This window comes from Fusarium sambucinum, chromosome IV (assembly GCF_050947815.1).
Source record: "Fusarium sambucinum isolate potato_lamoka chromosome IV, whole genome shotgun sequence".
In the NCBI taxonomy this organism is placed as follows: domain Eukaryota; kingdom Fungi; phylum Ascomycota; class Sordariomycetes; order Hypocreales; family Nectriaceae; genus Fusarium; species Fusarium sambucinum.
In genome coordinates, this window is record NC_139291.1 from 7,318,872 (window position 1) to 7,338,395 (window position 19,524).

The following is a 19,524-nucleotide window of genomic DNA, read 5'->3' on the forward strand; positions in this document are numbered from 1 at the left end:
ATGCGGTGGTGTAGTTGGCCGAGCAATTAATGTGAGTCAATCACCTATCACTTACTTATCTATCTATATAGATACAAGTAAATGTTGGGATGAATCCCTAGTAGTTACTTTTAACCCCTGCGGCTAACATCGGTAGTTAGGGGGGACCCTAGAAACATCCATCACCCTTGAAGCTAACTATTTTGGTAAATAGCTATGACGCCGCCACGTGCAGGTGCAGATGAGACGCCAACTCACTCAGGGATTGCCGATCTCCGTTCCGAGATTCTCAAATTAACCCTTTCATTAATTCACAACACCAGCCAGGAATGGGGGAATTATAGCTCATTCCAACATAATTCAACTATTCAACACCCGGTAGCCATCATACCTCTTCGAGGCAATCGTTGCCCGACATGACAGCCGCCGCCCGACTGACCTTCCTGAGCCCACAAGTGCTGCGTGGGATACGTCCAACGCCTCGCTCTACCGCTGGTTTTGCCAGGCATAGAGGCACCTTTGCACGACGGAGAGGAAAGGCCATTGAGCCCCAACTTCTAAAGGCAGACCCAGCACTGAACCTTAATACCTCGCATCCTCTTATCAGCGATAGCGCTATTCGTCCTCAACTCGAGATATCCACAGAAACCCAAGAACAATTGCAATCCACGCCCGACAGATCAGTTTCGACAACCGAGACACAGCAACAACAGGACATTGCATCGACAAACAGCGTGCAGAGCAAAGAAAATGAGACTGCCGAGGAGGAACGTGCCAGAATCGCTCGCGAAGAGGCTAAGCAGAGCGGGCCTCTAGAGGCTGTACTACACATGCAACCACCCGAGACGAAGGCGAAGACGACAAGACCTGGCCCGGCCATGTGTCCACCACCATACGTCCACCACTTTGACAGTTACTCGCTTGTGAAGCACTTGCAGGGGGGAGGCTGGTCGCAAGAACAGGCTACAACATCAATGAAGGCCATCCGAACGCTGCTCGCGGAGAACTTGGAAATTGCTCAATCAACTCTGGTTAGCAAGAGCGATGTTGAAAATGTGGGTATACTCATATCACGACGGGCCATGGAACAAAGGCTAACGGCAAATACTAGGAAACATATCTCTTTACTGCGGCCTGTTCAGAGTTAAGCACCGAGATTAAAAACAACCGAAGGCTCGAAGAGGAACAACTACGACAGCAACGTACGCACCTACAGCACGAGGTTGATATTTTGGCACAAACACTGAACCAAGAGCTTCACACATTAAACGACAATGTGCGAGGCTCGTTCAACGATAGAAAGATGGCTGTCAGGGAGGAACAGAAAGTCGTGGAGAGCGCTGTATGTTTCCCCTCCGATGTCGGCCGGAGTTGGTCAACTAACAAATATTCCAGGTCCAACAAATCAACTACAAAATCAGCAGTGTACTTAGTAGCGATGCAAAGTCTGAGATCGAGGCTGTGCGCTGGATTCTCATCCGTCGCTCCGTCCTAGGCATAATCTTCATGGCAGTCCTGACACTGGGAACCCTAAGATATGCCACGTACGTGAGCCACGAGCGACAAAGAGAAATGGACCGCATCAAGAGAGATGAGGAAGAGAAGAGACGGAATGGAGGAAAACAGGATCGCACAATCGATGCTGATGCGGCAGCGATTCTGGCCGCCAACGGATAAGAACTACACCGTACACGACGAACACTTTTTCATTGGCACATTTCTTTTTGTTTTATAACCGATACCCCTATAGATTTTCTATTAGAAGAGTAAAACGGGCTCTTGTCACAAAAAAAGGAAGGCTGCATCATGGTAACTTTTGGTTGGAGTTGCATGAGCTGATAAGAGGAGCCTTGAACAATGTGGGATGGGTAAGGGATAAATGGTACATATATACACGGCATATAACAGGCTTTGACAAGTCAATTTCATAGACGCACATAGACATTTTGAATATCAATGACTAGATTGACGCTGGTCATAATCCATCATGAGAACTTGGCAGTATTTTGTATATCATGACTACTATTGAGTGCAGCACGTGCTAAGATAAATTGATTACCCCACGCGTTAACCTGTCGCGTCAACCATCGGACCAACATCTCCAATATCACCACGTACATACTTCACAATCCTGACCAGCCTCTACACTAATGGCACCCGAACCGCAGCCTGAACCTCCCGCGCAGGCCGAAGCAGCCCAGCAAGAAGCAGAGCAACAACAACAAGAACCCCCCGCAAGCCCTCCCCTCCCCCAGCGCCACACAGCCGTATCCCCCGGTCCCCGCGCAGCGCGTCTGCAAGAACTCTATGCGCGATCACTGAAAAAGACGCTGGGAAAGGCCAGCTGGCAGAATGTCGCGGGGTGCTACCCTACTATTGCGAAGAGGGCAGAGGGTGTGCTGAGGCAGGTCCAGGGACAGATGGTTGATAAGCTAGGCGAGAAATGCGAGGTACGTATTGTTGGACTATGGTTGACGAGCAGTGCTGACATGATGGAATGCAGAAAGAGTTTGAGAACATCATGGTTTCGAGACAGGTTGTTCCCAAACTGAATGACCTCGAGGGTCTTATTGGCGATGCATCACGGCGACGAGCAGAATCGACGACAGAACCACCAACACCGTACGTTACTCTTCCATATACACCTCATATGCTAAAACTCATACAGACCTCATATGCTCCCTCCACCCACTATCCTCGCCGCCCATCTCACACCTACACTCACAGCCCACCAATCGCAACTCAATGCACGCCTACAAACAACACAATCGCAAAACGCTCTTTTATATGACGAAGTACAACGACAAAGAGAAGAGATTAGAGCTCTACTTGATACTTTGGAGGCTGTAGTAGCAGATGTTCAAGGTGCGAACGATGCGCTGCGCCCGGTTGTGAACGATGTTGCTGCCGAGACGAGGCAGGGAATTGCAGCTGTTGAAGCTACAAGTGGAGGGAAGCAGGGGCAACAAGGAGCGACGGATTGAACAAACACGATACTTAAGGGAAGGCTGTATAGAGCTGTGTCATGCTAAATTCGGAGTCATGGGGCGGCAATCCGCTAAAGGAGTACGATACCATCATCTTTTGTTTTGTATTACGAAGTAATGTTCACAAATGATCAACTACTTTACAGTAAAGTACCTCGGGAATGTTTGATACAGCAGTTTCTTTTTAGAGGCAATGCCTCACAGGGACGTGTATATATATATATGAACTTATGTAAATGCCTGTCGTAGCAGGTCATATATGCAAGAAATGATATGGTAATGGGGTGGTTTAGACCTCCATGTCATGCACCGGTCCCCATGTCAAAACCGCAGAGCTGATCTAACAAGAAAGCAATAAATCAAATGTAAACTCCGTTCCATGATCGTGAGCCATGATCGCCATTGGCTGATGCAATCCGCAGCCTTTCATGCGCCAGATATGCAAAGTAGCTATGTACGTTCGTAAAAAAGACGAGATGTGAGGTGCTGTGCCTCCGTTTTCCAGTGTGAATCTGTGTAGTGGTGTTCTAGATTGTATAAAATGTTGAATCAACCATAAGAGAAATGTGTGTGATGTCGTATGAGATGTGACCGGTCCCAGTAGTATTTTGTGTAAGAGAAAGAGGACATAGTGAAGTTGGCAAGGAGGAGTGTCATGGGGTAGAAGATATTTATATCATATATGCGTATGGCCAAGACCTCAGATGAGTCTGTTTTCGGTATGAACCGTTTGCCAAGCACCAAAATAGTCGATCTCACCGTAGGCTGGTGGGAGAACCCTGACCATTCGGCCAGTCGTCCAATCAACATAGAACTTTTTGCCCTTATTGATGATGTATGGCGTTTTGCGGGGACTTCGGAAAAGAAGGTTGCTGTAACAAAGCTTGGCATACAGCAAGTCGTGAGCACTCGACCACTGATGTTCTGGTATCCATTTTCCGTCGACAGGGTCGATTCCCATATTGTTGTATGACGTTGTGCTGAGTCGCCGGGCAAGGTCTATCCGAGGAGGAGGTTCTGCCACTTCTTCTTCATCACCTTCAACCTCAATTTCAGGTTCAAGTCGGGTTTGGGATTCTGGAGCCAAAGGTAAAGATGGACGAGTCTCGCTTGTCGTCGCTGATATTTCTTCAGTGCCTGTTTCAATTCCTAGTTCCGACAAGTCGATGGCCGTAGCGGTAGGTGACTGGCCGTGAAACCAACGGATTCGTTGTATTCGGGGTATAGACATATCGCGAGGAAAGTCTCGGTCTTCCAAGGGCAGGGCGATGTCGATGGCTGCAAATAGGCCTTCGAGCCATTTGTTAAAGGTACTCAATTCGACACAGCACAAGAGAAATTGATCGGTCTCGGCTCGAATGCGGATGGTATATCGCCGTCTTGATCATGTTAGCCAATTAAACTCCTCATCCACACCAATCATAATAGCTTACTTCTTGTAGTCGGCAGCGATACCAACATCCGCATACAGCAGACTGTACGTCTTCTCAAGCTTGCCCTTCTTTACCCATGGAGGGTTATCTGGATTAACGGACGGTCCATCGTCGCGCGTCCTACCCCAGCTCCAGGCCTTCTTAGTGCCATAGATGTTAAGCGCGGTGCCGTTCAAACAAACATATACGGGATACCATTGACGATCTTCGGCCCTCTTTATCAAGTTTTCGATTTCGTGTTTCTTATCAAAGACGCCCTCCAACAATATGGAATTGTTGTAGGCGGGAAGCTTTTCTTTTCCTGTATCCGGGTGAAGTTGAGTTTGGCCGCCCCCGCCAGTCTTGAGCTCTTTCTCCTTCTCCAGAATATCTCCATGCTGGGAGATGTCCGATGTCGTCGACGGCGGATCTCGCTCTTGCTGGTACGGAGGCGGCTGGGAGGGTCGAGGCTGGTTCGTCATGACACGCTGATAGTGAAGGTCCTCCTCCATTGAGACACGCCGCCTAAGGGGCGGCGAGGTGGGAGCGATCGTGGATGATCCATCGTCCTCGGCCGTGACCCTGCGGAGGTCCATTGGAGGGAGACGGGACTTATATGAAGTCGAGTAGGGCCCCACGACCGGCCGTTGCGGAACGGGAAGGGCGCACGGGGTGACTCTCTGGTCTGGGGGCGTGAACCTCAACAAGCATTGACCGTAGGAGTCTCCATAGAGGACGATAGGCTGAGGAGGTTGATCATTCCGACCCGCTCGAGGTTATGTGGAGAGAGTTGTAGAAAAAGACTGGAGTGAACCAACAGAAGACGAGGTTGAGAGGATCAGAACAGTCAGCACGGATCCACGAAGAGAAGCATCTGTGGAAGAAGGTCGCACGCAGGGGTCGATATGAGGATCGTGGATCGAGGGGGGTGTGGGCTGAGCTGGAAGACGGGGTTGATGGGATACCGGTAGGACCCAAATAAGACGTGCCTCCGTCCGGCTTCGACGGGGTATAGAAGGGGAATGGAAATGCGGCGGCTCTTTTGTTCGAGTGACTAGGCCTAGGATCGAAAAGTCAGGGCCAGTCGAGCGCAGAGCGACGTCAGCCGTTTCGAAGGGGCCCACGTAGAAGCGACCTCAGATGAGAATTGGAGGTGAGAGTGGAGCGGAAGCTGTTGAAACGTGAGGGTGTGGGATGGGAAGGATATTGAAAGCGCCGGAAGAGTGGCGAGATGAGGCTGCCGTATTGGACGCTACAGTAGTTTTTTGTTCTTTTCGAGAAAAGCGATTTCGCCTAAATCGAATAATCAGGTCAATCACATTAGGATCTGATGCGACAGCGTCTTGATTGGCCTTTTGGTCTGGCGGGTTGTGGGATGCGGATGTGATGCGATCCGCACTTTTGAAGAGGGAGTATCAAATGCGTGCTAAATGCGCCGAATTTCCGCGCGCTGACTGCCGATCTCGCCTGTATTAGTGGACGTTTCTGTCTAACTCGGCGTAGGGCTCTGCGTTCTTTTTGTCTGAAAGTGAAATATCTGTACTATCTCGTTTCCGATATGTGAAGTTGATGAATAGTCCAAGATGAGATGTCGTTGGTGGTGCCAAGTCCAGGGTTCTCCTCTTTCTTCTCTCATGCTTGGCTTACCAGTTGAATCGATTTAATTTTGGCTCATGGGTCGGGGAAGGAGCGCACCTTGATCGTTAACGCCCCAGACAAGGCAAGCACGACACATGGTATTGCTTGCTTTGACGGGGGACCTGACTCTGGCTTTGGCCTGCGCCTGCCTTCTGGCAGCCTACCTCATGTTGCAGGTTCAAAAGGACCACCTTCCCGTCAAAAGGTCCCGCGCGACTGGGGTCTCACAAGCCCATAGAACCACACGAGGAAGTTGCAGCACGCGGCCCCACCGTCCTCAGCCAGCGCCGCTAGTAAAGAACGGGTAGGTACCTTTCTCAGGACGGATATCGGCACAAGGAAGTAACAACAAAAGTCTTTCTTGGCGTCCCACGCTACTTGTTTGCGCGAGATTTTCTATCCACAACCACTGCAGATAGACGCTGTATTGTAACATCAAACTATGCGTTTCAACAACTATGATTATCGTCAGCAGCCTGGGCATAGTCCCGACTATAGTTATTGGTCATAATATGGCAACGGTAATTGCCGCGCCCAATACCGTGCTCAACTGTACCTAGCAAATCTACGATAGAGTTCAAGCCTCGCTTGCTACGTTCTATCCAACGTACATAAGCCACGTTTGACGTCTCGGCCGGGTCGAGACTGTCATGTCCGGAGCTTATCACTTCAAGAAACCGACATGCAAGCAATTAATAGCTGCACATTGCACACAAAAGTTCTCAGGACCATAATTTCATCCGGCTCTGGATTCATTTATCCCAGACGCCGCAATAACAGTTCTGCATAAGGGAACTTGCAACCAACGAAACCGAAGGATACGGACACATAGAACGGACCTTGTTAACAAAAGTGCCATTTTTACCGTTTCGAAAATAACTGTCAAAGCCGACACTTGATTCGTTCTCTGCAGGCGACCCAGACTTCTGGGAAAGGTATACGTACTCCTTCTCCAATTAAAGCAGCTTACCTCATACTTTTAAGACTCTGTTTCTGTGCTCAATAAAGGAACTTTTGGTGTCGCCATTGGCACCTTTGATAGTGGGCCCCTCTCTGTGTCTGGGGTCAGGCTTTCTCGGCGTCTCTTTATGGATTGGACAAAACGGCTCCACCAATAAAGTATACGGGCATTTATGTCGTGTGTTGTTATTTCTATTATACATAGTACATCGTCAGCCATTTATGGTATTGCATTCCTCCTAATTTTATCATACAAGTTGACAACAAATCATGCGTTTGACTGGTACTCTATCAAAAGAACAATCACCAATTGTGAGAGTGCACAAAACTCAATGCAAACCACCCTGAAACTCCGCTCTTCCCGAATCGGAAGACAGCTCGTAGGGCACAACATTTCCGGACTGTCTCCGTTGAAACCTCCCGTCTTACTGTCCATTCAATTTCTCTAATGGCACACTACTAAACACAAGAATTGGAGCAGGGCCGATTCGAATCTCCATTACGCATTAGTGTTGCGGGGAATACCCGGCGAACGTTGGTTCAGCGACGTTGATGATCAAGATAATCAATGAACCATACGTATGCACGACTTGGAATGAGGGTGTTGTATTACCTTGAATGTCGGCAGTCGAATTGCTTCAGGACGATCATGCAAATCTCACACGGTAATTATTCCTCCGAAATACGTGTCATCATCGAGATGCGCGGCATGGGAGATGATCATTGCTTCTTCTCACTGAATACGTAATGATCGTCGACAAAAAGTTTCCTTTTCATCTTTAATTCGAGCTTCAATGAAGCATAACTAGTAATAAAACTAAAGTTCACAAGTCAGGTACATACATGACTTACGTAGACACAAGCCAAGCTACTAATTCTTGAGACAAGCTCACCGCGTTGATCCTCTCCCGTCTTGGCTGCAACCTCCTCTCTTCATCTAAAGAAATTCCAAAAGAAATGTGATATCCCCAGCCACTGTCTCATATATCGCTGATCGCCTAATGTACTCCCCGGATCTCTCGGCATCATCACTCACCTCGTCTTTTGAGCATGCCTGCAATACCTCGAGCCATCATTGCTCACATGACAATAGCTCTGTTATGCTCTGTTGGTCGGACTAAAGTATGAGTCTGCTTTCAGAAGGTCACAAATAAGCGGGCGAACGAGTTACGAGAGTGTTTCCCCATACACGGCGTCCCCGGAAGAAACCGAACAGCACGCCCGCTGGGTAGACCTGGATATTATCGGGAGACAATTCCTTCAACCTTTGAATATCACGACCACACGTGCGAGTTCACCGTCAATGGTTTTTGACTTGCCTAAGCAGGGACTATGTAGTAATTATTACAAGTGAGTATCCTCTTGGTTTGCAAAAGTCCCTCTATAACCCGCTTGGCCTTTGGTCAATGCTTCCATCGTTACAAAAGAACCTTGATGAGCGCCAGCAAAAAATAAACTTGTTTGGCCCACGAGGCTCAACAAGTTTAACTTCGGATATGCTTCTCATTTCATCCATGACTTGGTTTCGTTGATGGATATCGCATGTAGTTGCCAAGTTTCCGATGGCCCGATGATTTGCCTTATGTTACGTTACTTGGCATGACAGCACCGACTTCACTCTGGGATTTCGCATTCACTTGCTTCATCTGGCAGTTTGGCTCCGAGGTTAGAAACCAAAAGGTACTAATCATTACTTGCACAGTAAAAAGTACAGAACGTGGTCCCTGTCAAGCCCTTTCGTCCAGGCCTAGACTTCTTCCGACATGATCTCCTATCACTATCTCTTCCTGATACTCATCAATGTTCCTCTGCCCATCCGGGTGCAGCCTCTATCGCCCGTCCATTCGCTTTTGTAAGAATACACACGGTCATTAGAAGGTAATGATGCCAAATCAAAGCTCCCAGCCATGGACCTTTCCCCCGTTTTTCGCTGAAATCCGTAACCCAATCACCGGCTGGAACGATCAGATGCAGATGCAGCGCGCAAACCACCGAAACTGAAAAACGAATAATCATGACTCCAGATTCCCAACTCCATCCTTCCTCCCAAAGGGAATACCAAACTCCGCCTCCCCTTGCCGTGCCACCTGCTGAGCTTACCTTCCACTTTCGCCCCCTGATGTTGAGACTTTGATATTGTTTAGGTATGTCATACATAGGTAAAGAGGTGACTACGCCTCAAGGCTGTAGTAACCATACTGCCCAGTGTGTAGACAAACATCGAGACGATTCTCGTGTTGCCGTATTATATATACTGAGTGCAGTTGCTTAAGCGTTCTGGGGCTGGGCAGCACCGCCACGGCCGCGAGCAGCACCACCGCGGCCACGGTTCTGACCAGAAAAGTTGCCTCGAGAGCCCTGGCCACCGGATCGGCCACCCTCAGCACCTCCACGGCCACGTCCGGGAGCAGGGCGTCCACCGTAGCTGGTGCCTCCGTATGCGTTGGCCTTGGGACGTCGGGCCTCAACGACGATGCTCTCACCGTTAACAGTGTGCGGGTTGGCAGCGGCAGCCGCCTGGTAACCATCGGTGGTCTTGTACTCGACAAAGGCACAGTTCTATATCACATTAGCTTCTGCAGTGTACACATTGTAAAAATAACATACCTTCTGACGGTTGATGTCAAAGTAGGTCAGTTCGCCAAAAGCGGCGAGAGTGTTCTTGAGATCGGCATCCTGAACCTTGTCTGTCACGTACTTAACATATCCGAGAGTACCCTCCTTCTCAGTGGGAGGAGGTCCGGAAACAGACTGAGGTCGGTTTTGTCGCTTAGAGTCAGTGCCAGCAGTCTGCCATCCGGCAGCCTCCTTAGGGGCAGCCTCAGCAGCAGGGGCGTTAGCAGTAGAAGCAGGGGCGGCAGCGGGCTGGGAAGCTGGGGCAGAAGCAGCGGGAGCAGGAGCGCGGTTCTGGTTCACGGGAGGAGTAGGAGTCTTGGAAAGAGGAACAACGGGTCGAGGAAGAGCGGCAGCAGCTCGGCTGGCCCAGGTCATAGGCTTAGGAGGACCGGTAGGCTTCTCGGGAGCGGCAGGAGGGGCAGCGACGGGCTTGGACACAGGTGTAGGGCTAGGGTCTTTGGGCTTCTCTGCCTCCTTAAGGTCTTCCTCGGCCAGCTCCTTAGCAGCCTCGTCAGCAGTCTCAGCAGGAGCCTCAGACTTAGCCTCGGGGGCCTTATCCTCGGTGACTGAAGTGTCGTCGGTGCTGCCATTAAGAGTCACACTGTCCTTAGAAGTAGAAACCTCCTCTAGCTTATGGTCGACAACCTCGGCATCGAGGGGTTGAGCAGGAGCCTCTTCTTGAGTCTCCTCTACAGATTTAGGCGCTTCAGGCTCACCAGGAGGTGCAGCTTCCTCAGTGGCAGGGGCGGCAGTCTCCTCGGTAGCCTTTTCGGGGGCCTCCTCGGGGGCAGTGGTAGCCTCGGTCTCGGTCTCCTCGTCGATAAATCGTAGGATATCGTTCAGGACGAAGTAGCCGGAGGGCTGCTGAGCGAGGACAAAGGTCTGGACGAACTTTCTAGGCTCGGCACCCTTGTTGGAGGTCTCGCCGATCACTTGGATGACAATGTTCTCAAATGATGCTTGCGAGTCGACGTTGGATACTCTAACCTTGCAGTCTTGGAAGTCGAGCTCCTTGATTCGTTCTTGGATAAGCTGTTTTCTGGTTAGGAACTGCCCATAAAGTTGACGATAATCAATACATACCTGTCGACCAACAGAGACGTTGGCGACCTCGGCCTCTTGACCTTGGACGAATTGCGAGCGCTTGCCGTAGAAGAGCTAAAACTTGGTTAGTATGGATCGTGGGTACACAGAATAAGAAAAACATACGTGGAGCTTCTCAGGTGACTTGCTCAAGGTGTTGTAGTATTGCTCGACAAAGTACCAGCCAACCTCATCCTTGGACAAGTTGCTGTTGGCAGAAGCGGCGGCGGTAGTAGAGCCATCGGCGGCGGAGGTAGTGGGAGCTGTTTGTTGTTGGCCTGCAGGTTCCTTGTACTGGTCCTGTTGGGCAAAGTTACCGTTGGAGGCCATGATGGCTGTTGTGATGTGAAGATTGAAATGGCGAGTGTGACGGGAGAGCGAAAATTAGATCGAGTGCGCAATCGGCGGGCTCTCTGTATCGCAGGAACAGGGCAAACAAATGCGTGAAAACGTTAAAAGAAATAGAGCTGTTGTCAAGGATTTAAGCTCAAGAAGCAATCGTGTTCGGTCGAGGACGTATGGATAGACTCGAAAAAGTTGAGTCGTATCGAATCAGGAAGAAAAACAAGCCTGATGACAAACCGGGGTCAAGAGGGTTCGCAGGTCAGAGGCAACGACGATGTGGAAACGTGAGGGGCGAAGAGTTGAGAGGAGACGAGATGGGCCGTCGGATGAAAGAAACCCTGGAGAGTGAGAGAAGTGATAATAGCGGGTTGACTGATAGTGATAGAAGAGGATGAGATTCGAATTGTTTTACGAGTCTCTAGAATTGGATCGGGTCGGATGTGATGAAGTCGGGATGATGATGTGGTCAGGTTGTTGTTTGGTTCAGACCAATTGTGGAGGGCTCGAAAAACCACTGGATTTGCTGCATTCGCTGTTGCTATTTGCTCGAAGCTCAAGGTTGTGAAGTTGGTCTGTGCGCCACCTCCACAGTCAAGTTCAGCTTCCGCGATTCTCGGAACGGCAAGTGTCATAGTTTTCCCGAGACTTGCCAAGTCCCACGAGACACTGCAAACAGCAATCAATACTGATATATGTTACCTATGAACAGAGTACTAAAGATATATGTAACCTAATCTAGTGAGACATATAATATTATATAGACCAATGCAGTAGGACTTACAACTTACTTATTCCACTACCTCGTCGCACATACCCTTTCGCTAGAGGTTAGCCTCTCAGGGATCTTTGCATCAGCATCATGTATGTAGCTTCGAACATGGAACCCTGTCATTGCAGCATTTTACAAGAATTAATTGGTGCATAATCTGAATATAGCATCAATGTGAACCCTTTGATTTGGTCGTCTTAGTATGTAATGGATAGTTCTTGTCCCAATACTCCAAACCTTCAACAAACTATCTTGGTCCACAGTCAACTCACGCCTGGTAGAAGATGTCACCGAGCTAATGTCTATCCAAAGAACCTCTATTGCATTCTTGACTCGGTTTTTGTGTGCTTGCGGTCGATACCTGCAAACAATAGCTGTTCATTAGAGTTAAGAACTTAACTTTGGTATGATTGACGAGTCATATTACAACTGTCAAGTCTGAAGCTTCAGCTTCCTATTTCCACCATCGATCCAGGCTTCAATTTCTGTCATCAATATTGCCAACATTTCCAAGCTTTTGTGCCTTTCGTCTATTCGATTTCGCCAAGCTGGGAGTGTTTTATAACAAGCTATCAGAGTCTGTTTAACTTACAGATTACTTATCTCAACAGAAATAAATATTGTTAAATACTTCATTCTTATATCACAAAAATTAATACATTTTGATGTCTTGAGATGCCCAGGTACTTGATTTATACGCCCGAGATAAGTGATTGGACTGCTGGACCCTGGTTTCGTTGTAAACCAATCGCGGGGTCCACCGCCCGCCCGCTTGAATTTTTTAGTTCAACAACCAAAAAATTTCACAATCTTATCAGCGACCGACTCGAACTATCTCTGAGCGGACGATATCTCAACCTCAATCACAATTCATACCACAACCAACCTATCTTTCAAACAATTCTCAATTTGGCCTAGAAGCCTCCTAGAATTTGCTTAAGAATCACATAATCAACAAACAAACCCGCCAAAATGCCCAAGTCAAGACGCGCAAAGGTCGTCCACCTTACCCAGGTCGACAAGAAGACGCGCGAGAACAAGGACAAGCTCTTCCAGAACATCCGCGATTCTGTCCCCGAGTACCAGAACTGCTTTGTCTTCAGCGTTGACAACATGCGAAACAACCACCTCAAGGATGTCCGCCGTGAACTCTCTGACTGCCGGTAATTCTCCTCAACCTACCTCTCTTTGGTCGCAGACGGTTGAACTAACTCTGCATAGTCTCTTCTTTGGCAAGACAAAGCTCATGGCCAAGGCCATTGGTCAGACTCCCGAGGAGGCTATCGCTCCTGGAATTGAGGACCTCAACAAATACTTGACCGGCACCGTCGGCCTGATCTTGACCAACCGTCCCGCCGAAGAAATCATCTCTTACTTTGAGAACCTCGCCCCGGTCGACTTTGCCCGCGCCGGCGCCGTCGCCACCCGAGACTTCTCCATTCCCACTGGTGTCGTCTACGCTACCGCCGGTGAGGTTCCCGCCGAGCACGATATTCCTCTGGCGCACACCATCGAGCCTGAGCTGCGACGTCTTGGTGTCCCTACCCGTATGATCAAGGGCCGAGTCGTTCTTGGTGATGAGGCTGGTGAGGGTGAGGAGTACACTGTCTGCAAGGAGGGTGATGTTTTGGATTCGCGACAGACAAGGCTGCTCAAGGTCTTTGATATGTGCATGAGCGAGTTCAAGGTCAAGTTGCTAGCGTGAGTTCTGCCCATCATTGTTACAACTGGAATTACACTAACACACTCCAGATACTGGAACGCCGCCAACTCGGAGGTGACAGAAGTCAACACCAATGCTATGGAAGAGAATTAGATAAGCTTACAACTGGGCAAAAAAAGGTGCTAGCTAGACGTTGGGTTTGACATCTTCTGTTTGAATGACTGATACCAGCATGAAATTTTTATGGGATCTCGGCGTTGAGGGCCATGGGATATGGAGGGCATCATGTTTTACCAATTGGCCCGCCCCTGAATGACAATACGTACTTTAAAACATTCACGCGACTTGATGCTTCTTTCGAACTATTATTAAACATGAAAACTCCTATATGATACATCAGAGTCGGCCTTGACAGCCGGCCTAGGCGACATTTTAGGGTCAGCAGGTTAGGTATCCTTACCCTGACCTTACCTATGCAGCATTTAATAGCCGGTTCAACAACTATCCTCCATTTTTTTGGCCCTCGACTCCCGAAAAAAGCAAATAGACTACAAATAAGTGTTACCTGGCATATCGAGTCGACCAAAGCCTACCGCAATGAACCAGGGCTATTGCCGCAAATAAGTTGGGTGGCTGACAAGTCCCGGCGGGTTAAGCAGACATCAGAAGAGGTCGACAATTCCAAGTAAAACATGCGCATCGTGAAATCTCATAGTGTCCGAGACCGAGGTTGTCGTTCAATTGGCGTGCTTACCCTTTGGTGGAAAAGGGAACTGTATTAATGACTGAAAGATGAGATCGACAACCCACCACATGTGTGTCCATGATGAAGATCGTTCAGTAACGTCGTAGCTTCCTGGGATCTTCGTAGCCACCGTCATAACCGCGCTTACGGCCACCGTCGTCATCGCGAGGTCTGTCGAAGTCGCGGTCCCTTTCGCGATACCCACCTTCTCGTCGGCCAATGGGTTCGTTGTTGCTTCCGGTGCGTCGGTTCTCGCGATCTCCGCCGAATCGGCCACCGTCGCGATGGCCACCGCCTTGTCTGTCGTCATATGAGCGACCACCGCCTCGAGAATCATACCCACCAGGGCCTCGGTCACCCCTTCGATCGCCTCGGTCACCTCGGTCACGGTCACCATGGCCTCCGTTCCTACGATCGAAACCGGGTCCGGAGGGAGCATCACTAGGAGCGCCGTATCCGCCTCGGTCACCACCGCGACTGAAATCGCCGCCGCCGCTTCGGAAGCCTCCTCCGCGACCGCCAAACCCTCCTCGGTGGCCACCACGTCCGCGTCCACCGTCGAAACCTCGAGGTCCGCCACGGAAACCGCCTCCTCCGGGGCCGCCAAAGCCACCGGGGCCCATAGGACGTGAGGCCATGGCTCGAGTGTAACCTCGGCCACCGAGACCACCACCGAGACGTCGTGGTCGCCAGCCCTTGACGGTTCTGCCTCGTTCAACGTCTACCTTGATACGTCGGTCCTTGATGCGCATGCCATCACAAGAATCCAAAGCCGCTGCTCGTGGTTGCGCCGAATGGCGCAGGTGTCAGTCAATCTTACCCTCAATAGTACCTCGTGTGCTGAATGGATTTGACAAAAGAAAAGGAAGAGGCAGAGACGGGCAAGCTTGAGGGCCCAGTGATGTCTCGCCATATACTTCGAGAGAAGGGCAAGCCTGAGGGCCACGACTCAAAAGGTACATCCGGGGAAGAAAACAAATGGCTAGTCAGAGGGAAGGGGGGACTATATTTACCTCGCATATCCTTTTCGCGTTCGAAAACAACGAAAGCATAGCCTCGGTGGGCCTTCTTCTTCTTGTTCGGCTTCTCGTCGGCATGAGTATCGGTAACAATGCGAATCTGTGATGTTGTTAGCAGATGGTCTCATCAAAGCTTCTCGGGATTGCATACGCGCTCAATAGGGCCATAGCGACCAAACTCCTTTTCCAAGTCCTTTTCGTCGGCTTCATAGCTCAAACGCGCAACAATCAGAGTCTTGAAAGCATCACCACGGATGTTGGTATCCTTGTCAGGACGGTCTGTATGACATGTTAGCTACCGTAAAATAACAAAAGGTATGGATCTTTCGTACAATGGTCGGGCGCCTCTGTGACGAGCCTCTCCAACTTCTCCTTCTTCTCTCGCTTCTTGCGATCGCGACGTTGCAGCCAACTCTCGGTAGGATGGTATACGTCGGTCTCCTTGTATTTCTGAAGCTCCGGGAGGAATTGGGCGACGCCGCTGATGGGTGCTGTCTTGCGGTTCTGGGGCGCATAATCGGGAGCTTCAACCCATCGCAGGGGTGGTCGCGCCGCAAACAGCGCGAGCAAGTTGGGGGGGAGCTTGTCTGTCATTTCGCTATCTCGACTTGAATCGGTATAAAAGGTTCAGTGAGAAAAAAGAAAGCGAACGTCAATAGATGCGCGCGTAATCTCGCGGGATAAGGTTGATAAAAGCTCAATGCTGCACCAGGTTTAATTGAAGTTGCGCGACTGTGGAATGAAATTAGACTGGACTCGATGAGTAAGGGTGCCTGGATGAGACTTGTCGATAGCCGATATTCTACCGTCCCGCGCTAAACCATAATGGGGCATGCTGCACCCGAGATCATTTTCTGGTGATGGCTTCGTAGCCAAATTCTCTCTGGCTGTCGGATCATGAGTATAGCGATTGATACGGCCACACAAACATGACTGTCAAGGCGATAAGACAAATAGCCAAGGGCCAGGTACGCTCATTCCTCGATTTTTCCTGTCGGTTGGGGGGCAAAGGCTGACTTTTCTAGAATGGCCTGGGCGCATTTATCCTCCAGTGCAAGAAGTTGGACTTTTACTACTGTGACTGGGCTGGCAGCTCCAAGGGCATGAAGTATGTGATATCTCCCTGGACTTTACATCTGTTTCTGTGTACTAACGTTTTATAGCGGCTTCATCAAGTCTCTTCTTCCCAAGTTCGCCGCCGCCAACCCTCAAGTCGAATTCGCCATTTCGCCCCGACCCGGCAAGCACCCCGTCGTCATCGGCCACTACATCAACGGTCTACAGAAGCCCATCTGTGTACGAAACCTATCACCATACGAGATTCTTAAGAAGGCCGAGTTGCTACGGGATGCCAGCGGAGAAAAGCTCAAGAAACACAACCAAGCCGTTACCAGCACCAGGCCAAGTGTGCGTGGTGTCTGGTCTCCATACCACGGCAAGGGAACTCCTGTTTAAAACGATGGCTATCATACTCAATTTGTGTCTTTGTACGTTTAGATATTTGTAACAATTTGGAGGGTTGTTTGTATTGTAGCATTGGGTTGCGAGGAAATATGTACGACTGAGAACAAGATCTCCAAAACACTGAGGCATGAATGAAATTGCTTCATAACTACACCGCCAGTCATTTACATGCTGTTTTTATAGAGATCAATTAAAGTGAAGGTACAGATAGTATGTCAAAGGCTACTCGGTTCACGAAGCATGATATTATTTCATGGGTATAATCTTTTGTTTCATTCATCATCTATCTGTTCTCATACCAGGTACCAACACCGTAACGGAACAAACCGGTTTACTTTTGATTTAATTAGTTTACTGCTTGGTAGCGTTGATGATGTCGACGACTGCGATTTGTTAGCGTAGTTCAAACTGAGGTCATATCATGATAACTTACAAGCAGGCTTGAGGGAAGCACCGCCAACGAGGAAACCGTCAATGTCGGCCTGCTTGGAGAGCTCGGCGCAGTTCTTCTCGTTGACACTGCCACCGTAGAGGATGCGGGTCTCGTCAGCAACCTTGTCGCTGATGCTGCGGAGGAGATCACGGATGGCCTTGTGGACCTCCTGGGCCTGCTCAGTGGTGGCAACCTTGCCAGTGCCAATGGCCCAGATGGGCTCGTAGGCGATGACAATGTTGGACCAGTCGGAGATCTGGGACTTGAGGGACTCGATCTGAGCAGAGACGAACTCAATGGTCTTGCCAGCCTCACGGGTCTCGAGGGACTCGCCGCAGCACCAGATGACCTTGAGGCCGTTCTCGGTAGCGTACTTGGTCTTGGAGGAGATGACCTCGTCAGACTCGCCAATGATGGTTCGGCGCTCAGAGTGACCGAGGATGGCCCAGTTGATCTCGCTGTCCTTGAGCTGGGAGACGGAGATCTCACCAGTGAAAGCACCGTTGGGCTTGTCGTAGACGTTCTGAGCGGCAACCTCGACGTCCTTGCGGAGAGTCTCGCGGACGAGGGGGAGGTAGAGGGCAGGAGGAGAGACAACGACCTCTAGAAGTGGTGTATGTTAGTCAATGTTTTACCAACAAATGGAGAATGAGGGGTTCTGTTGAGAAGCTGGGAAGAGAGTCGCGGGGCAGGGGATAGAGGAATGACGTACCAGCGTTCTTGTCAAGGTCAGCGTTGTTGAGGTTGTCGACAATCTCCTTGATGGACGACTTGGAGCCGTTCCTATAGAAAACAATTGTCAGCTTTCTGAATAACTTCATCCAAGCAAGTCTGCGGCCTTTTTTGCTTTTTGGAGGGGGAGGGGCAGCAACGAAGCAAATCTGCGCAGAACAACAGAAAGTCATGGTGGGGTAAAAGCTTACATCTTGAAGTTGCCGCCGACGAAGAACTTGCGAGCCATGATGGGCAATTAGTGTATAATAATATGGGTAGAGGTTAGAGAAGCTGGGTATGTGATGAAGAAAGCGAGGCAGATGAGGACGAGAAGAATAGAAAGTTAATGTTGAGTCGGGATGGGAAAGACGTAGCTAAGTACTACGTAAATGGTCTGGAGCTTAGCTGTACCACACCTGCAGGTGGATATCCAATCCCATACTTAATCTGGATCGGGCTGAAGCGGCTCACAGTCAGGTCATGAAATATGGACAGACATTGATAATGCATGGATTAATGGGTTCAGGTTTAGATATATGGGTGTACGAGTCATTGTGTCCGTTCAAGCAATGGCACCATTTGATCATTATTTATCGCAGAACTGTTATGTATAGCTCTTTATACCTTACATGTAGGTACATATCTCAGTAACTTGGCACCTGAATAGCATCACTTATACCAAACAACCACTGTAGTAGAGGTACCTACAATTTTCCGGCAGGGTTCGGGGCTGAACTACCGTCTACTAATCACAATCTATTCCGTTTCTCTCCTTGATTGACTGGCTAATCCCTCACAATACCCTGAAATATACGAGTAATGTAATTCGCCATGACAACCTACAATAAAAAACTTCCAGATGCTTCCCTCAGGTACCCGGATCACTGCCGTTTTTTTGCTGATCCAAGATGCAGCACTTCCAGGGCAGCGTCATAGTGGAGGCTTCAGGACCCCAAACCATCCATCATAGGCCTCTCCACTACCAACCTACGAGATGTAACTGAAACCACCGAGGCTGTGACCGAGCCGACAATATCTCGGAGCTATTTACCGCCGTTGTCGTGCCATTATTTGGTTTTCAAAGGGTTGAGTGATTTTTTATCAGCTCATCGAGAGAAACCTCAACTCGGGAGAGTGTTGGTAACGCAAATGTTATTCGAGACTACGTGTAAATGTACTCGGATAGGTATACCAGCTGCACCTCACGTCCCCACGATCTCGCTCCGGAGTTTCATTCAGTCGACCCTGCTTCTTCCGACCGTGCAGGTTTCACCGCCGATCATGAATTCTTTCAGCAGTTTCCTCTATTTTACGAGCATCATATTTCTAACGATGTACACGGTAGAACAAGTTTAAGCATAATCATATTGTCGAGCCATAGATACTATGCAATGATCAACTACTTTTATCACGCGATGCACTATTGTGGTATTTACTGTTGAGCTTGCATCTCGTTCTTGATCAAGCAAGTCACCAAAAACAAGCAATGCCCATCAAGGTCATCTCAATGGGAACTTCACTTCAACCATCTTGGAATACATGTAATAGCAAAAACTTGATTCAACTCCCAAATCCTATCCAATGTTTCCAATGTCAAAATTCCTCCCAAACAAAATGTCTAATCTGCTACCCTTTCCTGTAGTCAAGGGCCATCTGTTGTTGTTCTGTAAAATCTGGATCAATCTCTTTTTCGAAAG

General features: G+C 49.3%; 8 protein-coding genes across 8 annotated transcripts; 4 read left to right on the forward strand and 4 right to left on the reverse strand.

The window, feature by feature from the left end:
- Positions 1-395: 395 nt before the first annotated feature.
- FSST1_002369 (CCDC90 family protein) lies at positions 396-1,656 on the forward strand (the record flags this gene model as incomplete). Its single annotated transcript, XM_083228352.1, has 3 exons — positions 396-1,034; positions 1,091-1,321; positions 1,375-1,656. 3 exons carry the CDS (start codon positions 396-398, stop codon positions 1,654-1,656), a joined length of 1,152 nt encoding a protein of 383 aa, XP_083092551.1.
- Positions 1,657-2,129: 473 nt separating this feature from the next.
- FSST1_002370 (MIND complex subunit NNF1) lies at positions 2,130-2,963 on the forward strand (the record flags this gene model as incomplete). Its single annotated transcript, XM_083228353.1, has 3 exons — positions 2,130-2,429; positions 2,483-2,601; positions 2,648-2,963. 3 exons carry the CDS (start codon positions 2,130-2,132, stop codon positions 2,961-2,963), a joined length of 735 nt encoding a protein of 244 aa, XP_083092552.1.
- A 703-nt stretch (positions 2,964-3,666) lies between these two features.
- FSST1_002371 (uncharacterized protein) lies at positions 3,667-4,974 on the reverse strand (the record flags this gene model as incomplete). The annotated part of the gene is made up of 2 exons (XM_083228354.1): positions 3,667-4,345; positions 4,400-4,974. 2 exons carry the CDS (start codon positions 4,972-4,974, stop codon positions 3,667-3,669), a joined length of 1,254 nt encoding a protein of 417 aa, XP_083092553.1.
- A 4,270-nt stretch (positions 4,975-9,244) lies between these two features.
- On the reverse strand, positions 9,245-11,005 carry FSST1_002372 (nuclear transport factor 2 family protein; the record flags this gene model as incomplete). The annotated part of the gene is made up of 4 exons (XM_083228355.1): positions 9,245-9,535; positions 9,584-10,624; positions 10,676-10,750; positions 10,802-11,005. The coding sequence occupies 4 exons, from the start codon at positions 11,003-11,005 to the stop codon at positions 9,245-9,247; spliced, it is 1,611 nt and encodes a 536-aa protein (XP_083092554.1).
- Positions 11,006-12,761: 1,756 nt separating this feature from the next.
- Positions 12,762-13,605, forward strand: FSST1_002373 (ribosome assembly factor MRT4; the record flags this gene model as incomplete). Its single annotated transcript, XM_083228356.1, has 3 exons — positions 12,762-12,952; positions 13,011-13,490; positions 13,542-13,605. 3 exons carry the CDS (start codon positions 12,762-12,764, stop codon positions 13,603-13,605), a joined length of 735 nt encoding a protein of 244 aa, XP_083092555.1.
- A 684-nt stretch (positions 13,606-14,289) lies between these two features.
- FSST1_002374 (U1 small nuclear ribonucleoprotein of 70kDa MW N terminal-domain-containing protein) lies at positions 14,290-15,810 on the reverse strand (the record flags this gene model as incomplete). The annotated part of the gene is made up of 5 exons (XM_083228357.1): positions 14,290-14,972; positions 15,018-15,113; positions 15,211-15,316; positions 15,368-15,495; positions 15,549-15,810. The coding sequence occupies 5 exons, from the start codon at positions 15,808-15,810 to the stop codon at positions 14,290-14,292; spliced, it is 1,275 nt and encodes a 424-aa protein (XP_083092556.1).
- A 335-nt stretch (positions 15,811-16,145) lies between these two features.
- On the forward strand, positions 16,146-16,671 carry FSST1_002375 (mitochondrial 54S ribosomal protein mL43; the record flags this gene model as incomplete). The annotated part of the gene is made up of 3 exons (XM_083228358.1): positions 16,146-16,184; positions 16,242-16,324; positions 16,380-16,671. 3 exons carry the CDS (start codon positions 16,146-16,148, stop codon positions 16,669-16,671), a joined length of 414 nt encoding a protein of 137 aa, XP_083092557.1.
- Positions 16,672-17,031: 360 nt separating this feature from the next.
- On the reverse strand, positions 17,032-18,074 carry FSST1_002376 (triose-phosphate isomerase TPI1; the record flags this gene model as incomplete). Its single annotated transcript, XM_083228359.1, has 4 exons — positions 17,032-17,063; positions 17,114-17,716; positions 17,826-17,896; positions 18,037-18,074. The coding sequence occupies 4 exons, from the start codon at positions 18,072-18,074 to the stop codon at positions 17,032-17,034; spliced, it is 744 nt and encodes a 247-aa protein (XP_083092558.1).
- Positions 18,075-19,524: the final 1,450 nt, after the last annotated feature.